This window comes from Lygodium microphyllum, chromosome 8 (assembly GCF_053477565.2).
Source record: "Lygodium microphyllum isolate KBCC chromosome 8, Lygodium_microphyllum_v1.1.10, whole genome shotgun sequence".
NCBI lineage: Eukaryota > Viridiplantae > Streptophyta > Polypodiopsida > Schizaeales > Lygodiaceae > Lygodium > Lygodium microphyllum.
In genome coordinates this window covers 147,771,663-147,789,937 of record NC_141142.1, presented here as the reverse complement: position 1 = coordinate 147,789,937, position 18,275 = coordinate 147,771,663, and the positions used below count along the sequence as shown (strand labels likewise).

The following is an 18,275-nucleotide window of genomic DNA, read 5'->3' as shown; positions in this document are numbered from 1 at the left end:
ATACAAAGCAAGATTGGTTGCAAAAGGATACAAGCAAAAGCATGGAATTGACTTTGATGAGATTTTCTCTCCTGTAGTCAAGATGACTACATTGAGAACCATTTTGGACTTGGTTGCAGTTGAGGATATGGAGCTCATACAGATGGATGTAAAGACTGCATTTTTACATGGTGATTTGCATGAAGATATATATATGCAACAGCCTAAAGGGTTTGTTGAACAAGGGAAGGAAAAAATGATATGTAAACTCAAAAGGAGTTTGTATGGGCTGAAATAAGCACCAAGAGAATGGTATCATAAATTTGATACATTCATGCAGTCCCAAGGCTTTCGTAGAAGTCAAGTGGATCACTGCCTGTACACCAAGAAGGCAGCAGATGGCAGCCTGATTATCTTGGTTTTGTATGTTGATGACATACTAATTGCTGGCAAGGATACTCATGCCTTGGACTCACTGAAGCAAAGTCTTCATAGCAGCTTTGACATGAAGGATCTTGGTGATGCAAATCACATCCTTGGCATGCGAATACTCAGAGAAAGATCGAAAGGCTTACTCTATCTATCTTAGCAAGAGTATATCTCCAAAGTTTTGCAGCGTTTCAATATGGAGGGGGGAAAAACAATTGGGGTTCCATTGCCTCCATATGTGAAACTTAGTGCAGAGGACAGCCCTACATCTAATGATGAGAAAGCTGAAATGTCCAAGATACCATATGCTTCAACTGTTGGCAATTTGATGTATGCTATGGTTGCTACACGTCCTGACATTGCCTTTGCAATTGGAGTGGTTATATGGCAACCCCTGGCAAGAAGCATTGGGATGCACTGAAAGGTATTATGAGATACCTCAAAGACACAAAGGAGTTGTGCATCTGGTTTGGAAAGCAGAAGGCATCTGTTGTTGGCTTTACAGATGTAGACTATACTGGTCATGTGGACTGTAGGAAGTCCACTTCTGGGTATGTGTTTACTTTCACAGGAGGAGCAGTCTCTTGGATCTCTAGGCTACAAAAGTGTGTTGCATTGTCTACTACAGAGACAGAGTATGTAGCTGCCACTGAGGCATGCAAGGAGGCTTTATGGCTTTCACGTCTAGTTGGAGAGCTTGGCATCACAAAGTTACATGTTCTCCATTGTGATAGTCAAAGTGCTATCATGCTAGCACAGAATCTTGTCTTTCATGCAAAGACAAATCACATACAGATGAAGTACCACTTCATTAGAGATGTACTTGACAGCAAGAGCATTGAGCTTGTCAAAGTGCATACATATGATAATCCTACAGACCTTCTCACCAAGGGTCTTCCAACAGAGCGGTTTGCTCATTGCCAATAGATGATGGGAGTTGGATAGATATATTTATTTCAGCTTTGTACATACCTAGACTTAGCTCACTCTTTTCTCCTCTTAAGGCACATTGCCTTTAGGTGGGAGGTTGTTGGGAAGGGCCATCGTGCCTTTTATATGTGCACAGGAGTAAACACACCCTTAGCACATTGTACTTTCATATATATATCTATCTAAAACCTAAAGTGGTACACTCGTCATTGTACTAAAAATGTGCTCATACTCTACATTGCTTGTTCTCGCTCTCTCTCTCTCTATCTCTCACTGCGCATACGACAGTCTGCCTCGATCTCCATGCCTAATCAATTCCTACACACATTGTTCCTAAATAAACTCCCCAAGAAATACTTCAATTTTGTGGAATGAATAGTTTCAAAGCCTACCATGCCTACATTCTATGAATTTGAGTGTCAATTGTTGCGTTACGCACAATTGTTTGATCAGTTTCATATGAATTCCTCTTCAGAGGGGGCTATTCTTGCTCATTCTCAGAAAGGGCAACAAGGGACGGGCAAACCAAACCAAACCTCCACTCAAAATCAAAATCAAACTCAAAAGCTAGATCAATCTAGGGATTCTTACGGAAACTCCCAGTCACAACTTAAACCAAGGTAGCAGAATGTACCTAAAAAGAATAGGTATTGTCAGCATTGTCAAAAGGCTGGCCATTTTGATGATGAGTGTCGATCATGTGAGAGTGCGCTACGGAAGAGGAAATACGAACACAGAGGGAGAGAGAGAGAGAGCAGAAAATAAGGAAGAGAAATCTGCACTGACTGAAATGAATGCTGAATACACTGAAATGGACTGATCAGTCCCTGCACGCAGCCCGAAGCATCAGTGAGGGCACCGAATCAGGCTGATGATGATGGCAGCACCACCACGGGGAAGGAGGAGTGTCAGAATCTGCAAGAAGACAAGTGACCAAGTGGGGAGGGGGGCTGCCAGTAAATAGGCAAAAGGACAAACCCTAACCCTAACCTTAATATGGGCGCAAACCCTACAATGGGCGCAAACCTTAAAAATGCCCTAAAATGGGCGCCCCATATCAGTGACCAAAAAAGTGGCCGGGCAACCAGTGGCTGCCCACTAAAAGAGGCCAAAAAGAAATACACATCCTAAGACAGCCAGTCAAGAGTGACTAGCCTCCCCCATCATAACACATGACAGACATGTCAGAGCTCCTAACGTCCTCGTCTGACTCAGACTGAGGCTCACAGGCAGGAGATGACAAGGCATGACAAACATGACTACTAACACCCCCTCTCAGATCCTGGATGTAGCTGAAGGCCAAGGGAGAAACGGATCCTGGGGTGGCAAGAGGAATGCCAAGGTCGACGAAGTCCGTCGATGTAGACTGCCGCTGAAGGAGCTCCTCACGATCCTGGGAATCCCCCTCTAAAACACTAGGGGCCAGGGAATCCATAGCCGCATCACCGAGATCGTCCCCCTCCGAAAGGGATGGGGGGTTACGAGGGAACCACTGGAGGAGAAGGTGGGGGATGGGAAGGAACCTGTGGAATAGAAAGTGCACAAGCGGGAACGGGTGTAGCAATAGACTGCTTCGGAGGACCCTGCATCAAAGAAGGGGAATGGAGCCTGTAAAGCCCGCTCTCCTGCCAACCTGTAGATAAGACAGCTCCTGTAGAAGAATCCTCAATAACAACGACATGCTCGGTGAAGATCACTCGTGTGCCAAGCCTTGTAAGGCCATAAACTGAGAAGAGGGGAAGGCCGAAATCCGGAACATGTAGGGCCTGTGAAAAGGAGCTCGAAGGTCGGTCGGTAAACAAAGGCAATGTGCCAACACCACGAATAGGCACCGATAAAATGTCACCAACAGTGACTGAACCCTCTGATGGACAGAGATCCTGTAACAAATCACCTCGGGGAGTCATATGACTCGAAGCACCACTGTCCACTAACCAAGGCTGCGCAGAAGACACTGCAGCCACGAAAGAAGGATCCTCCTCCAAAGCATGGATATGAAGGAACACTGACTCATGGGTAACAGCTGGTGTAGAGGTAGAAGAAGGCTCCGATGTAGATCCATCCTTCGCTCCCGGACGAAGGTGAGGGTACTTCTTCCAGCATTTCTCCTCGGGATGTGTCCCTTTCCCACAGTGTGGGCACTTCGGTCTCTCTGAATCTGAGTCAGAGCCGGAAGAACTGTCCTTCTTCTTATCTTCTTTTGTCCTCCCGAACCTGCAACAAAGGCTCTAGTGGAGTCGGATCCACTAGCACTGACCTCTCCGAGTCGCTCGTCATGCTCCAAGACAAGCGGGGATAGCTCCTCCCATAGAAGCTTCTCACGGGTCCTCGATATAAGAAGGCTGGTGTAGAAGACATCAAACCGAGGCGATGGCAGCTGAGTCAAGAGAATCATAGCCATGTCTTCAGAAGATATCGTCCGACCAAGGGATGCAAGCTCATCCCTCATATCCTGTAATCTGTTGATGTGGTCCTTCAGGGAAGGACTATCATCAATAGCGAGCATCCACAACTTCTTTTCGAGATATATCCGGTGGGCAAACGTCTTCTGATGGTAGAGAGACGCGAGCTTTCTCCACACGTCTGCTGCAGTCTTCAACCTGTGAACATGAATAAGGACAGAATCCTGCAAACTCAGAAAGAGGAAAGATTCTGGCTCTAGAATTGAGGCGATCCCATAAGGCTGCACAATCCATAGATGTCCCATCTGCGGGATCCACCTGAGGCCGGGGAATAGGAACAGAAACAAGCTCCCAAAGATCGAAGGAGTCCACGATACACTCCACCTTGCAGGACCATAGAGAAAAGTTGGAGCCATCCAACCGGTCCTCTTTGGGCAGCTGAGGAAGTACGGGTACCTGTACAGGGGGTACCAAAGGCTGCATCTTCGGCCCACTGGAAGGGGCTTGCCGAGATACATGAATAGAAGGGGGACGGGAAAGAGGAATAGACTCCGGATGACGGTCCTCGTGATAGAAATCACGCCTCTGTTCAGATGAGTGTCGAGACAAAAGCTCGTCATCTGAGTTATCAAAGCCCGTAAACTGATGAGAAGACATCTTCGATATCTGCAAACACCAAAACACAACAAGGGAAGGTTGCCGGTGCCGAAACACAAACAACAAAAGCTCTTGAGCTGGCCGCCTTGCACAGAACGCAAGGATGATGTCAAACGCAAATGCTAACAATGCAATCACCACAAAAAAACAGCCTCCTGCCTCAAAACGCCAATAAGAAAGATGTCGCCCAGCTGTTGGGGAGGCCGCCTGGCTAAAAACGCAAGCAGGAAGAGGTTGTTGATGACATGGCAGCCACTGGAGAAGGCGCCAGCAGCAAACGCAAAGATGTGACACCAAAACAGGCTGCCTTGATCAAGAAGATGGTGCAAAAGGTGACGCCTCAGCTGTCAGAGACATCTTGATCAGCAAACACAAAGTTGTGGGTGTGTTCTCGCGTAAATCTCAGCTCCATGTACTCTCCTTCGGCTCTGATACCATGTGAGAGTGCGCTGCGGAAGAGGGAATACGAACACAGAGGGAGGGAGAGAGAGAGAGAGAGCAGAAAATAAGGAAGAGAAATCTGCACTGACTGAAATGAATGCTGAATACACTGAAATGGACTGATCAGTCCCTGCACGCAGCCCGAAGCGTCAATGAGGGCACCAAATCAGGCTGATGATGATGGCAGCACCACCACGGGGGAGGAGTGTCGGAATCTACAAGAAGACAAGTGACCAAGTGGGGAGGGGGGCTGCCAGTAAATAGGCAAAAGGACAAACCCTAGCCCTAACCTTAAAATGGGCGCAAACCCTACAATGGGCGCAAACCCTAAAAATGCCCTAAAATGGGCGCCCCATATCAGTGACCAAAAAAGTGGCCGGGCAGCCAGTGGCTGCCCACTAAAAGAGGCCAAAAAGAAATACACATCCTAAGATAGCCAGTCAAGAGTGACTAGCCTCCCCCATCATAACACATAACAGATCAAAGGCACGAGGCACAGCACCAAAACCTAAGTCTCAAACCCCCGCCCCTCAGTCGGGCAACCCCCAGCAAGGGAGGCAAGGTGATGACAAGGGGCAATTTAAAGGTCAAACTCACACTGCCACCGCACAGCCATCTCAATCGACAACGTTCTCAACTCCAAAGGGCTTGTCTGACTGGTCTGCACAGGCCCACATCGTCTCCGTAGAGACATCCGATGCGAGTCTCATCCACATATGTGAGTTGCCTCCTGACGAGGTTACTGCAGAGGCCCACTCATCACAGCCGAGCACTTCAGCTCCAATTTGGATTATGGATAGTGGAGCTACACATCACATGACTCCTATAGAGGACATTTTCCGTACCCGAGCCCCTGCAACCAGGCAGGTCCGTGTAGGAAACAACTCCTAGGTCAAGATTCAGGCTCAAGGTTGCGTCAGTTTTGCCACTGACAAGGGTCCGGATCTTGCTTCGCTAGACAATGTATATCATGTCCCTCAGCTTGGGGTAAACTTGTTATCTGTTCAACAACTTCGCCGATTGGGGCGAGCAGTTTTCTTTACAGTGACCACAATCGAGATCCTTGACTCTCAGACTGGTTTAGTGATTGCTTGCAGTGAGGCACAGCCTAATGGCCTATACCACATGACTCGTTTTCTCACCAAGCCGACTGCCGAGGGCTCCATGTTCTATAGCTTCCAAGCCTTAGCCACATCTTGGGAGCCTACACACAATGAGCATCTTTGGCATTTTTGCTTAGGGCATCTTGGTTATGACTCACTTTATAAGTTGTCATGCCATGAGCTGGTCGAGGGTCTTCCACGCCTGAAGCTAGCTCGAGATGTCTGTCAAGCCTGTCAGCCCGGGAAGCAGCACCGTACCCCATTTCCTCAGCCGTCTACACATAAAGCCGAGAAGCCTCTTAGATTGATTCACGCTGATCTTTGCAGGCCAACATCCACTGCCGCTTTGAACGGCACGCTGTACTTCTTTTTTATAGTGGATGATCATTCTCAATACATGGGTGTACTTCCTCAAGCATAAGTCAAATGCTTTCACATATTTTTCTGCTTAGGTGCTGCTGGTTCATAACCAGACTGCTTGTCGTGTCGGGTGCATAAGGAGTGATACCGGTGGTGAGTTTATCTCCCACGAGTTTTCCAAGTTTCTACAGAAGCATGACATTTCTCGCCAGCTCACCTCTACCAACTCCCCCTCTCAAAATGGAGTCGTAGAGCGTAGGAACCGCACAGTCATGGAAATGGCATGCTCTATGTTGTTCGCAGCAGAGCTTCCTGAGCGCCTTTGGGTCGATGTTGTTAACACTTCAGTGTACATCCTCAACCAGTGCCCAACTACGGCTCTTCCTCAGAAGACCTCGTATGAGGCATTTTTTGGCTCTTGGCCTATTATTTCCCATTTCAGAGTCTTCGGGTATTGTACGTATACACACATGCCTGATGAAAAGATAGGTAAGCTTACTCCCCAGACTGATCTCCTTATTTTTGTGGGATATTCCTCTGAAGCGAAAGCCTATCGTTTGTTCGATCCTCCGACAAACAAGGTGATCGTTAGGCGGGATGTTGTTTTTGACAAGAGGGATATTGTGCAGTTTTTTGCAGCGGATTCCGATCCGTTTCCTTCTTCCACATCATCCGAGATCGTGCCTACTGAGCCTGGTCTACTTCCCGCTCCTGACATTCCTGCAGTTTCTTCAGCTCCCAGGCCCCCTTCACAAGACCCGTTACCTCGCTAGTACTAGCAGACCATGCGGGATTCGGGGATCCTACCACCGGATTCCTCTCCAAAGGGACCTAGAAGATCTACCCGGCTTGCTCCTCATGCATCATTTGCAACACTGTTTACAACTGATTACATAGCGCATTCTGAGCCAGATATATGGCAGGAGACTCTTCAGCATCCTCAATGGCAAGAGGCCATGGAAAAGGAGCTAGAGAGTATTGACCGAAATTAGACTTGGACATTGGTGGATCGTCCGAGCCACAAGAAAGTCATCAGGACAAAGCGGATTTTTAGGACAAAGCTAAAAGCTGATGGGACTTTAGACAACTACAAGGCTCGCCTTGTAGTGCAAGGGTTTCGACAGAAGCAGGGCATTGATTATGAAGAGACCTTTGCCCCTACTGCACAGTTGACTTCCTTTCGGTTGCTACTCATGCTTGCCGCTCAACACGGCTGGCCGATACATCAGATGGATGTCAAGAGTGCCTTCCTGAACGGATACTTGGAGGAGGAAGTCTATGTGGAGCAGCCACGGGCTTTCCTTCAAGGAACCCTAGAGATAAGGTATTCCGCTTGCAGAAAGCTCTTTATGGACTGAAGCAAGCGCCGCGATTTTGGTTCCTTGGAATGAATGAGTTCTTACTACAAAATCATGGATACCATTCTACCCCTTATGACCCGAACTTATACGTTCGATCCACACTAGAGGGGGCTAGCTATATCCTACTATACGTTGATGACTTACTCATCACAAGTTCAGATTCTGCTGCCATAGCGAAAATTAAGGCTAAGCTTAAAGCTACATTTGAAATGACAAACCTTGGTTTGTTGTTCTATTTTTTGGGGATGGAGATAGTTAGTTCTGGATTATGTATTTTTGTGTCACAGCAGAAGTACACACTTCAGCTTGTGGAACAGTACACTTCGGATCAGACATGGCCAGTGGCCACACCTCTTGATCGTATTGTCCACTTGTCGAAGGATATCCTAAGGATAGATCTTCGATGCACACACCTATCATTTTGCTGTAGGAAAACTTCTTTGGTTAATTCACACTAGGCCAGATTTAGCTTACTCAGTTAGCATACTTAGTCAATATTTCACAGCACCTAGGATGTCACATTGGATTGCATGTCTTCATGTGTTGCGTTATTTGCGGTGTACTTTTTCTTATGGCTTGACATATGGTTCTGGTTTTTTTTTGCAGGGGTACACTAATTCTGATTGGGCAGGAGATCCTGACACCCAGCGTTCCCATAGTGGCTACCCTCTTTACCTTGGGCACGGCTCCCATTTCTTGGTCTAGCCGTAAGCAAGAGACGATGGCGGCTTCCACGGCGGAGGCTGAGTACCAAGCTCTCTTCGATGGCACCACCAAGGCCATCTATCTGAGGAGTTTACTGGCGGCGCTTCATTTTCCATGCGACTCTCCCACAATTGTCTACTACGACAACCAGAGTGTCATTGCCCTTGCCGGGCAATCCGATCATCACACCACGAATACGGCATGTGGGAGTCCACTTTCACTTTTCCAAAGAGCAGGTTGATCTAGGCACTATTCGCCTAGAGTTTGTGCCTTCATCAAATAATTTTGCAGATATCTTGACCAAAGCAGTCAACCGGCCAGTTCTTCAATACCTGTTACCCAGGATCGGCTTGGATACACCCTCCCCTACTTCTTCAGCTTGACGGGAAGAGGGTGCTTCCCTCTTGCTTTCCCTTCCAGTTTGAGGAGGGAGAGGCGGCTTCTACTCTTGATCGTGACAATGATGATGCTTACAGTTTTTAGACATTACATTCACTTATTCTTTTGTATTGTATTGTGGGCATTTGTAACTTTATCCGCACTGTCAGGATGCAAGATGACCTGATTGTAAAAGGGCACTTGAACAAGTGAACAATTCCCCTGGGACGAGGACACTGTCCTAGTGGCATCGTTGCATAGCATATTGCATGAGCATGACATCTTGCATCTCCCTTTGCATTATCCCATGCATTGGCATTTTGTTCACGTAAACATGCATCTGTGCACATTTATCCATTTTCGATCTTTTGGAGTGGTCGACTCTAGGATCCACCATATTCGTAGCATAACATATGGTAGTTCTCCTAACGGCAGTTTCCCTACCCTTGCCCACTTTCCTCTTTTTTGCCTTTTCATATATTCACCACATGATTGGCACATACGCACACTTGTTCTCATCCCTAGGCACTTATCCTAGTCAGTGCGAGGGATTGATCTGCTAGTTTTATGCTTGACTTGGATTTAAAACTCTCTTTATCTTTTCCTATCTGTCACTTAATTGGCCGCTGCCCCTATATTACTTATGTATTTTCAAAACATTTCCAAGAAAAAAATCCATTGATTCCATCAGCCTTTGTAGGACTTGGTAGGCCCTTGGGCAGCCGCCGAGCCCAATCTCCTTGATGTGATCTTTGTATAAGATCTTTACAAAAGTCTAACACACTACATGAATATCTTCCCAATATTATTCACCTTGCCCAGTATGGATTTATCAAAGGGCATAGTATTCTACACAACATCTTGAATATCCAAATGGGAATAGATTATGCTTAATACATGAAGCAAATAAATGGTGCTTGTTCAATTGGAACTAGAAAAAGCCTTCGATCATTTGGAATGGTCTTTCCAAGGTCAGATGATGTAAGGGCATGGGTTTTGGTCTGAGAATGTCTACACTTATCAATACTATTAGCATACATTCCTCGTCAAAAGTTTTGGTTAGCAGTGGTGCCACAACACTGTTCTCCCTTCATCGATCAGTTAGATTGGGTTGCCCATTGAGTCCTTTGTTCTTTGCCTTGTCCACTCACCCCATTCTGAAGATGTTGTCTCGTCTAGCAACCAATGGTAAAGCGGGTGGGCTCTCCTTCCCTTTGCAGGAATAGTTGGTGGGTCAGGCCTTGGCAAATGACACCTTCATGTTTCTTAAGGCTGATCCGGATAGCATACGAACAGCGATGGGCACAAGGGACTTATTTGCCCTTACCTCAGGACTACACATTAATGCATCTAAGTCGGCCCTTATAAGTTGCACTGAGAGTGATCTCCATGCCTTGGGCTAGCAAGGTGAGGTGGTGCTTAAAGGCTCTCTTTTCATGCACTTGGGCTATCCTTTGGGCGTGCAGGTTTCGCCCAAAGCGCTAATAGATAAGATCTCACGCATTATGGATAAGTTTGTGTATTCCCTTGGTCCGATGCCCTAGCCTCTCGAGGGTGATCACTTGGGCTCCCTTGGTAAGATAACCATCGCCTCTATAGTCTTGGTAGGCCACTGGGCAGCTCACGTGCACCCATTGTCCGATGCCCTGGCTGCTTTGGAATGGGACGCCTTGGGTAAAATCAAAATTTAGGCTAGCTTACTTTTCTCGCCCTATTTTGGGCCTGAGAGGGGGTGTTGTGCTAAGAATTGCTCTTAGCCACTTAAACAGCCTCAAAACATGCTTATTTTAGGCTTATTTTAGCCAAACCCTAAAACGGGGAGCGGATTGAGAGAGTTAAGTGGGAGAGGATCTAGAATCCTAATTTTCTATAAATTGGCAGCCAACCCTCCACTCTTCCCCCAATCTCATTTTTGTAGGTTTCAAGTGTTACTAGCTTGCTGCCCACACCCTGTTCGCGGAGGACATCTTAGCCCTTGCTGTCCATCACTGTTCCCTATAGTCTGGTGTCTGTTTCCAGCCCTCTACACACTGATTGCTGCTGTTTCTGCCTAGCGACTGACTGTTGATCATCTGCACTATTGTCGTACAATCTGCCACATCATCAAACTGCTGCGTTTGCAGGCCCCAGCTGCCGCCCTGACAGTTTTCTCTCTCCTACTGCAATCGCTGCAGTTTTTCTCTCTTGCTGCCTGCGTTTTTAGTCTTTCTCTCTCCTGCACGCTGTCCTGCCTACGTTTTTAGTCTCTCACCTACTACTTGCGTTTTTAGTCTTTCTCTCTCCTCACTGCTATCTGCATCAGATCCAGCTTCTCACTGTTGCGTTTGCCGGTGTTCAACATCCAGAGACTACCTTACTGTGATTTAGGATCCGTTCGGAGTACGACACACTCTCCTGCTCATTACCCCTGCCCTAATCCTTGAGATACAGGAGTTCGAGGTTCAGTATTCATTCACTGCATAGTGTGTTTGCTGCATGAGCATCATATTATTAGTAATCATATCATTTCATTTATTAACTGTGTTCATTGTCTCTGAGTTACCCTAACCCTAACCCTAACCCTAACTATGTTCTTCTATCAGCCTGTGCTTTGTCGTACGGTTTCTGTTCATGCTTCTGTGTTAGGGTACTTTCTTTACAACAATGTGTGACCAACCTTCCCTTTATTCAAATGCCACAAAAAGAATAAAGATGAAGTGACAGTGATGGGCATCTACCACTTGCAATGTAGAAGTGTGAGGGTATGCGGATACTATCAATGTAACTAATACACAGGTGGCTAGGCATAGGCACCTTTACCCCCACTCAACACATCAAAGCTGCATTTTCAGCCGCCTACCCTGCATTCTGCTATTACCCAGCATTGTGGCATCCAATTGACTATGAAGGATTGCATTTTGCTCCCTTTGCTATCATTGACATCATCATCCAGCCTGGTAGAACTGCTATTGCAGTGTTTTGGGATCCGACACAAGTACAACACACTCTCGGAGCTGTTCCAGCACCTCCAACACCAGGCTCAGCTCACCTCATCCCCGATCTTTAAGACACGGAGGTTTGAGGCCCCTTGTATCATATTCAGCATATTGTTCATTCATTCATCTGAGCATTCTACATCTTGAGTTCTGCAGAGTGTGTTTGTCGTATACTTTGTGTCTCTCTATTGATGCTTGAGCATTTCTTTACAACAGAGTAGCAACAGCAGAGCATGCAGACACTATCAACAAAAGCCATGTCCTTGGCTATACTGGAACGATATCAAAGAGAGCTATCTTACAAGAAGTTTCGGAAAAAAGAGTCTATTAAACAACAACCAAATTTTTCTACCGGGTTTCTCCCGTTCATTAGTTCAGTGTGATATGAAGATGAACTTACCAAGTAATACCGTGCTTAAGCCTTGTATTCCTCCTATTATTAAATTGCTGGATGTAATGCTATGTGCTTGTACCACACTAAAGAACATTCACAAATGAACAAGAGATGCACCTAATTGACTGACAAATAGAAATACAAAGACAGCATCTTATGTAATTATCTCACAGACCCGCAGAGCAATAATGCTTGGATAAAATCACAAGGATAGCTGTGCTCACCTTTCTGCTTCAGACCCTGCTCCAAAGTTGAAACTGCAAAGAAACAAACTATCAGCATTGAGGTTAAAGAATACTGCACACAAAAGTTGAGATTGTAAAAATGACTTGCTAACCAATAAGACTAAGGATAGCTGTGCTCACCTTTCTGCTTCAGACCCTGCTCCAAAGTTGAAACTGCAAAGAAACAAACTATCAGCATTGAGGTTAAAGAATACTGCACACAAAAGTTGAGATTGTAAAAATGACTTGCTAACCAATAAGACTGGACTGCATTATCACACTCAAGTGCAACATCACACTCAAGCCCAAGCAACAAAGATGTTGGCACAAGTGACAAGGCTAACACTCCACATAGTTCCCTAGTTCAAATATTTACGCAAGATAAAGTGGCTTTTCATTTTCGGAGATCAGTGCTACCCGATGCCAACCACAATGCTTACATCATTTCTTGTGCAAATGAGCAAGCATTACCTTTGGATTGCGACAGGGACCGAGGTAGACAAGTTACAACATTGGCTAATCAGGATCTAGTCTTGTACCCTTGCATCCCCTTTAGCTCCTCCTTATACAAGAGTTTTTTAAATAGCTAGTGCCCAATGAGGGTTATGCTGAATCTGAAAACCATGGCTTGTGCTCAAGATTTTGATTTGCAGTGATACTGGTATCGACTAATTTTGAACTCAGGGAAACAGGAAATGTCTTCCACATAAAGATTGGGACTCTTGTAATCTAACTTATCTGCAGGCCAAATCAGCAAACATTGACCATTTCCTTGACAACTGTGTTTGAAGCTTCTTCTTTGATATTGATGCTTGCTGTCTGCACGTTGACAGAGGTACTATTCTCACAGCAGGGATCAGGGAAACTGATCAGGCTGCCCAATGGCAGATGAGATATATGTGGAAGTTAGACAACAGAGAGGTATAGCACCTAAAGGAGATTGCACATGGCAGTGCATGACATGCGGTCAGACTGCATTACAGGCTGGCTTAATTAAGCCAGCCAATGGTTGCAATCAAGCTATATGGAGCAGCTTTTGTCTGTTTTAAAGACTCTTCTACCACTGTTCTCCACCCCGTCCCCTTACATAGAGAGTACTTGGCAGCAGCACCTGCCATACACTCGTGGTAATCCATCTGTTTGGCCATTCTCAACTTACACTGAGCCGCATGTTGCACACAGTTCCTTATAGACCAATGTTCAAAGTAACAAGCAGTCGATTGGGGGAATCTTTAAGTACCTCTACATCTATTTGTGCAATCTACTGCATGTAAGTCCACACAAGAGCACGCAGTTTCAAAAGGGTCATTAACACTACTTTGATTGAAATATAGCATTTCTGACACTTTTTTAACAGAACTACGAATTACAGTGCCCATCAATCTCAAGATGTTAAGATTGTAGAATGGAAAACTGCAAACTTCTAAACTATTTTCCTTTCTATGGCCTCCTAATCGGGATCCTGCTTGACAAAAGCCTTGTAACAAATGCGTATAATGGCTTAGCATGCTTAGACTATACGGCTCTGATAATGCATGTATCGTTGAGACATTGGTAATTCCAGTGGATAGAGATCGACTGTCAAGCATTGTTTTTTTTTTAATAAGTTTCGATGTCATCTGTGTACGAGAATGAAAGTATCTTTGGAGTATGATTCAAACCCCGAGCTTGAATCATGTGTGGCCTCTAAATTTTCCACGATTTGAAGAAAATATGCTGTATGCAGATGATGCTTCGTAAATTTAACTATTATGAAGCTCGCGCAATCGACAAACAGAAAACAGAAAACCATAAAAGAAGAGAGAAAAGACGACAAGTACAGTAAGTCTTTCCTCCACATAACTTTGCCGAGTATGAAAGCGCTATATCATGCGGACTATGATCAGTATGATTCAACGGATCATATGAATGCGATTCGAATACGGTCTAAAAAGGAGCTCAAGGTCGGACGAGGGAAAATAAACCTATATAATGAGCACAACCATGGAAAAGGATGCACTTACAGTTGCAGTCGACCTGTGATGAGACCAGCAGCGACTAAGGCGGAGGACGGATGGAAAGCAAGGTCGAAGGGCTGGGCTTCGAGCGTGATATCCATCTGCGTGGTCGGAGGCAATGGCGTGCACGGCCCTCCGTCCCCTCTGTGAGAGCACAGAGAGAGAGAGAGAGAGAGAGAGAGAGAGAGAGAGAGAGAGCACCGACCTACAAACCAGGCTGGTGCGAGGATGCAAACTGGTGCTTTTGTTTCATGCCGGTGTGACCTTCCCACTTCCGAAAGGTGCTGCGGCTTTTTCTTTTTTTTTCTTTTTCTTTTTGTTTGTTGCGAATATGGTAATCTAGTAGTGCACCTAGTCGTCTCCCGAGGCTTTGCGTCGAAGCTGACGACGCTATATGCTAGCTTATGTTTGGCACTTTGCACCAAACGTAAATACATTGCGTCGATTCTTCAAATATTAAAATTTTATTTTTTATTTTAATCATGTATTGTAATTTCAATATATTGCTTTGAATTCTTGGTATGAAACTCTATTTTACCATCACATGTCCAATTATCATCAATAAACATCTATGAGTATCTCAATACCTATAAAGTCAAACTTGAAAATGGACCAAAAAAATACTAGCATGACTAAATGGGCCTTGTAAGCTATCCTTTATGGGCATTACTACTAATATGGTACTATATTAGGCTATTATCGAGTATTGTGCATTGGGTATTTTCTATAAAGGGATTGCAATCTAGAAAGGGAAGGAGAAAAGAATATTATAAAATACATCTATACTACTTTATTATTTGAGTTGCAAGTTCGAGAGGCACCAAAGCACCAAAGAGCTCCAGAACCTTCAACTTCCAAACAAAAGCAAATTTAAATTGGTGATGGAAAAGGTGGAAATGTGAAAATGACGAGTGGTGAAAATGAAGCTCATGATTGCTCTCTCTCTCTCTCTCTCTCTCTCTCTCTCTCTCTCTCTCTCTCTCTCTCTCTCTCTCTCTCTCTCTCTCTCTCTCTCTTTGTAGTAGGGTAGTAGTTGCCGCATGTGGGCCATAAGCCCAAGAGCCCACTTACGGGCGCCTAAGAACCATCACCCAAGAGTAGGGTTGCAGGGTGCAAGGCTACCTAGGAGTCGTCGCATATTGGGCCACCATGCAGTCGTCGAGCCACCTTTGTCACCATGGTCAAGTCATTGTACTGCCATCTGGCCATCACCAAGCTACCATTATCAAGCTGCCTGCCGCTTGTCAGGCTGATGTTGTTGCCCACCCACGAGCCACATAGCAGAGAGAGAGAGAGAGGTGGAGAGAGAGAGACACACACACATACAGAGAGAGAGAGGTGGAGTGAGAGTGAGTGAGGTGAGCGAGAGGGGGAGAGTGTGAGTGAGGTGGAGAGAGTGTGTGTGTGTGTGTGCGCGTGTATGAGAGAGAACGAGTGGGAGAGAGGGAGTGTGACAGGGGGTTGGAGAGAGAGAGAGTGTGTGTGTGTGTGTGTTTGTGTGTGTGATGTGGAGAGAGAGGGAGGGAGGGAGGGAGGGTGTGTGAGAGAGAGGTGGTGAGAGGGAGAGAGGGGGTAGTGAGAGGTTAGAGAGGAAAAGGGAGAGAGAGTGTGTGTGTTGTGAGGTGGTGAGAGATTAGAGATAGGGGGAAGGTTAGTTGGAGGGAGAGAGAGAGAGAGAGGGTTAGTGAGAGAAAGTGTGTGTGTGCGAGGTGAAGAGAGGGTTAGTGAGTGTGTGTATGTGCAAGGTGGAGAGAGGGAGAGAGGGGGGTGGAGAGAGGGAGGGAGGGAGGGGAGTTGGCTAGGGAGGGAGAGGGAGAGGGAGAGGGGGTGAGGTTTGTTTATATTGATTTATTTGCTAACCTTTGGGGTTTTGGTTGTGTGGTAGTAGGCAAATGGGTTTTGCTTGCGAGGATTAGTCTTTTGGGTAGTTTTTGATAGCTAATATCCAGGTTGGTGATCTCTCTCTCTCTCTCTCTCTCTCTCTCTCTCTCTCTGGTTGTAATTTTGTTTTGTTCTATTTTTGGTTTGGTGAGAGAGAGAGAGAGGAGAGAGAGTTTTGTTTATGTAAATGTTGATTGATTTAATTGGTAGATTAGTTCCTTTTTTTGGTAAGTTAGTTATCTTATGTTAGTTACATTAGTTGGTTGGTTGGGGAGAGAGAGAGAGAGAGAGAGAGAGAGAGAGGGGGGGGAAGGAGAGGGAGAGGGAGAGAGAGAGAGGGAGAGGGAGAGAAAGGGAGGGAGAGTAGGTTAGTTGAGTAGGGGGAGAAAGAGATGGAGAGAGAGTTAGTTAGATAGAGAGAGAGAGAGAGAGAGAGAGAGGGAGGGAGAAAATGGTTAACATGTGCTTCTTTTTCTTCTCTTCTCTCTCCGTCTCTCTTCTTCTTTTTCTTTTTCTTTTTCTCTCTCTCTCCCTCTTCTTCGTTTTCTCTCTCTCACCCCCTTCTTCTCTCTCTTTCTTCTTCCTCCTCTTCTCTCTATCTCTCTCTCACCTCACCTCTCTCTTCTTCTTTCTCCTGTTCTCTCTTCCTCACCTCTCTCTCTCTTCGTAAAGAGAGAGAGAGAGAGAGAGAGAGAGAAAGAGAGAGTAGGTTAGTTATATCAGTTAGTTAGTTAGTAAGTAGGGGGAGAGAGAGATGGAGAGAGATAGTAAGTTAGTTAGGTAGAGAGAGAGAGAGAATGGTTAACATGTGTTTCTTTTTCTTCTTCTCTCTCTCCTCCCTTTTCTTCTTCTTATTCCTCTTCTCTCACCTCTTCCTATCTCTCTCTTCTTCTTCTTCTTCTTTCTCTTCTCTCACCTCTCCCTTTCTCTCTTTGTCTCGCTCATCCTCTCTCTTTTTCTTCCCCTTCTCTCTCTCTTCTTATTCATCTTTCTCCCCCCTCTCTCTCTCACTTCTTCTTCTTCTTCTTCTTTCTCTCTCTATCTCTCTTACAAAAATTATGGGTTGGTTAGTTTGGTAGAGAGAGAGAGAGAGAGGGGAGGGGGGGAGGGGAGGGAGGGAGAGATAGAGTAGGTTGACTATGTTGGTTGCGTTACTTACTTAGTAAGTTAGTTAGGCAAAGAGAAAGAGAGAAAGGTTTATATATCTCTCAAGGTTAACACATGCAACAAGAACGTGTGTGTAGAAAATGTTGTACACAAAATAAAAGAGGTCACAAGGAAGAAGCAAATTTAAATTGGTGATGGGAAAGGTGGAAATGTGAAAATGACGAGTGGTCTCTCTCTCTCTCTCTCTCTCTCTCTCTCTCTCTCTCTCTCTCTCTCTCTCTCTCTCTCTCTCTCTCTCTCTCTCTCTCTTTGTACTAGGGTAGTAGTCGCCGCATGTGGGCCATAGGACCAGAAGCCCACTTGCGGGAGCCCAAGAACCATCACCCAAGAGTAGGGTTGTAGGGTGCAAGGCTGCCTAGGAGTCGTCGCATTGGGCCGCCATGCAATTGTCGAGCCACCTTTGTCGCCAGGGTCAGGTCGTTGTGCTGCCATCTAGCCATCACCAAGCTACCATTATCAAGCTACCTGTCGCTTGTCAGGCTGCTATTATTGCCCACCCAAGAGCCACATAGCACAGAGAGAGAGAGAGAGGGAGAGGTGGAGAGAGAGACACACATGCGCGCGCGCAAACAGAGAGAGAGGTGGAGTGAGAGTGAGTGAGGTGAGCGAGAGGGGGAGAGAGTGAGTGAGGTGGAGAGAGAGTGTGTGTGTGTGTGTGTGCGCATGTGCATGTGCGTGAGAGAGAGCGAGTGGGAGAGAGAGTGTGTGAGAGGGGGTTGGTGAGAGGTTGGAGAGAGAGTGTGTGTGTGTGTGTGATGTGAAGAGAGAGAGAGGGAGGGAGGGAGGGTGTGTGTGAGAGAGGTGGTGAGAGGTAGAGGGGGGGTAGTGAGAGTTTAGAGAGGAAAAGGGAGAGAGAGTGTGTGTGTGTGAGGTGGTGAGAGATTAGAGATAG

General features: G+C 45.9%; 1 protein-coding gene across 4 annotated transcripts in view; it reads right to left on the bottom strand.

The window, feature by feature from the left end:
• Window positions 1-14,592, bottom strand: part of WDR55 (transducin family protein / WD-40 repeat family protein) — a 69,129-nt gene extending 54,537 nt beyond the window's left edge. Inside the window, exons 1-2 of one of the 4 annotated variants that reach the window (XM_087683691.1) lie at window positions 14,342-14,592; window positions 12,480-12,512 (exon numbers count right to left, since the gene is read on the bottom strand). In XM_087683691.1, coding sequence (XP_087539817.1) covers window positions 12,480-12,512; window positions 14,342-14,436 — 128 coding nt within the window. In that variant the 5' untranslated portion in view covers window positions 14,437-14,592. Of the gene's footprint in view, window positions 1-12,338; window positions 12,372-12,479; window positions 12,513-14,341 lie in introns of all 4 variants that reach the window. The other 3 variants (XM_087683689.1, XM_087683690.1, XM_087683688.1) reach the window with 3 other exon arrangements.
• Between the last annotated feature and the right edge of the window lie 3,683 nt (window positions 14,593-18,275).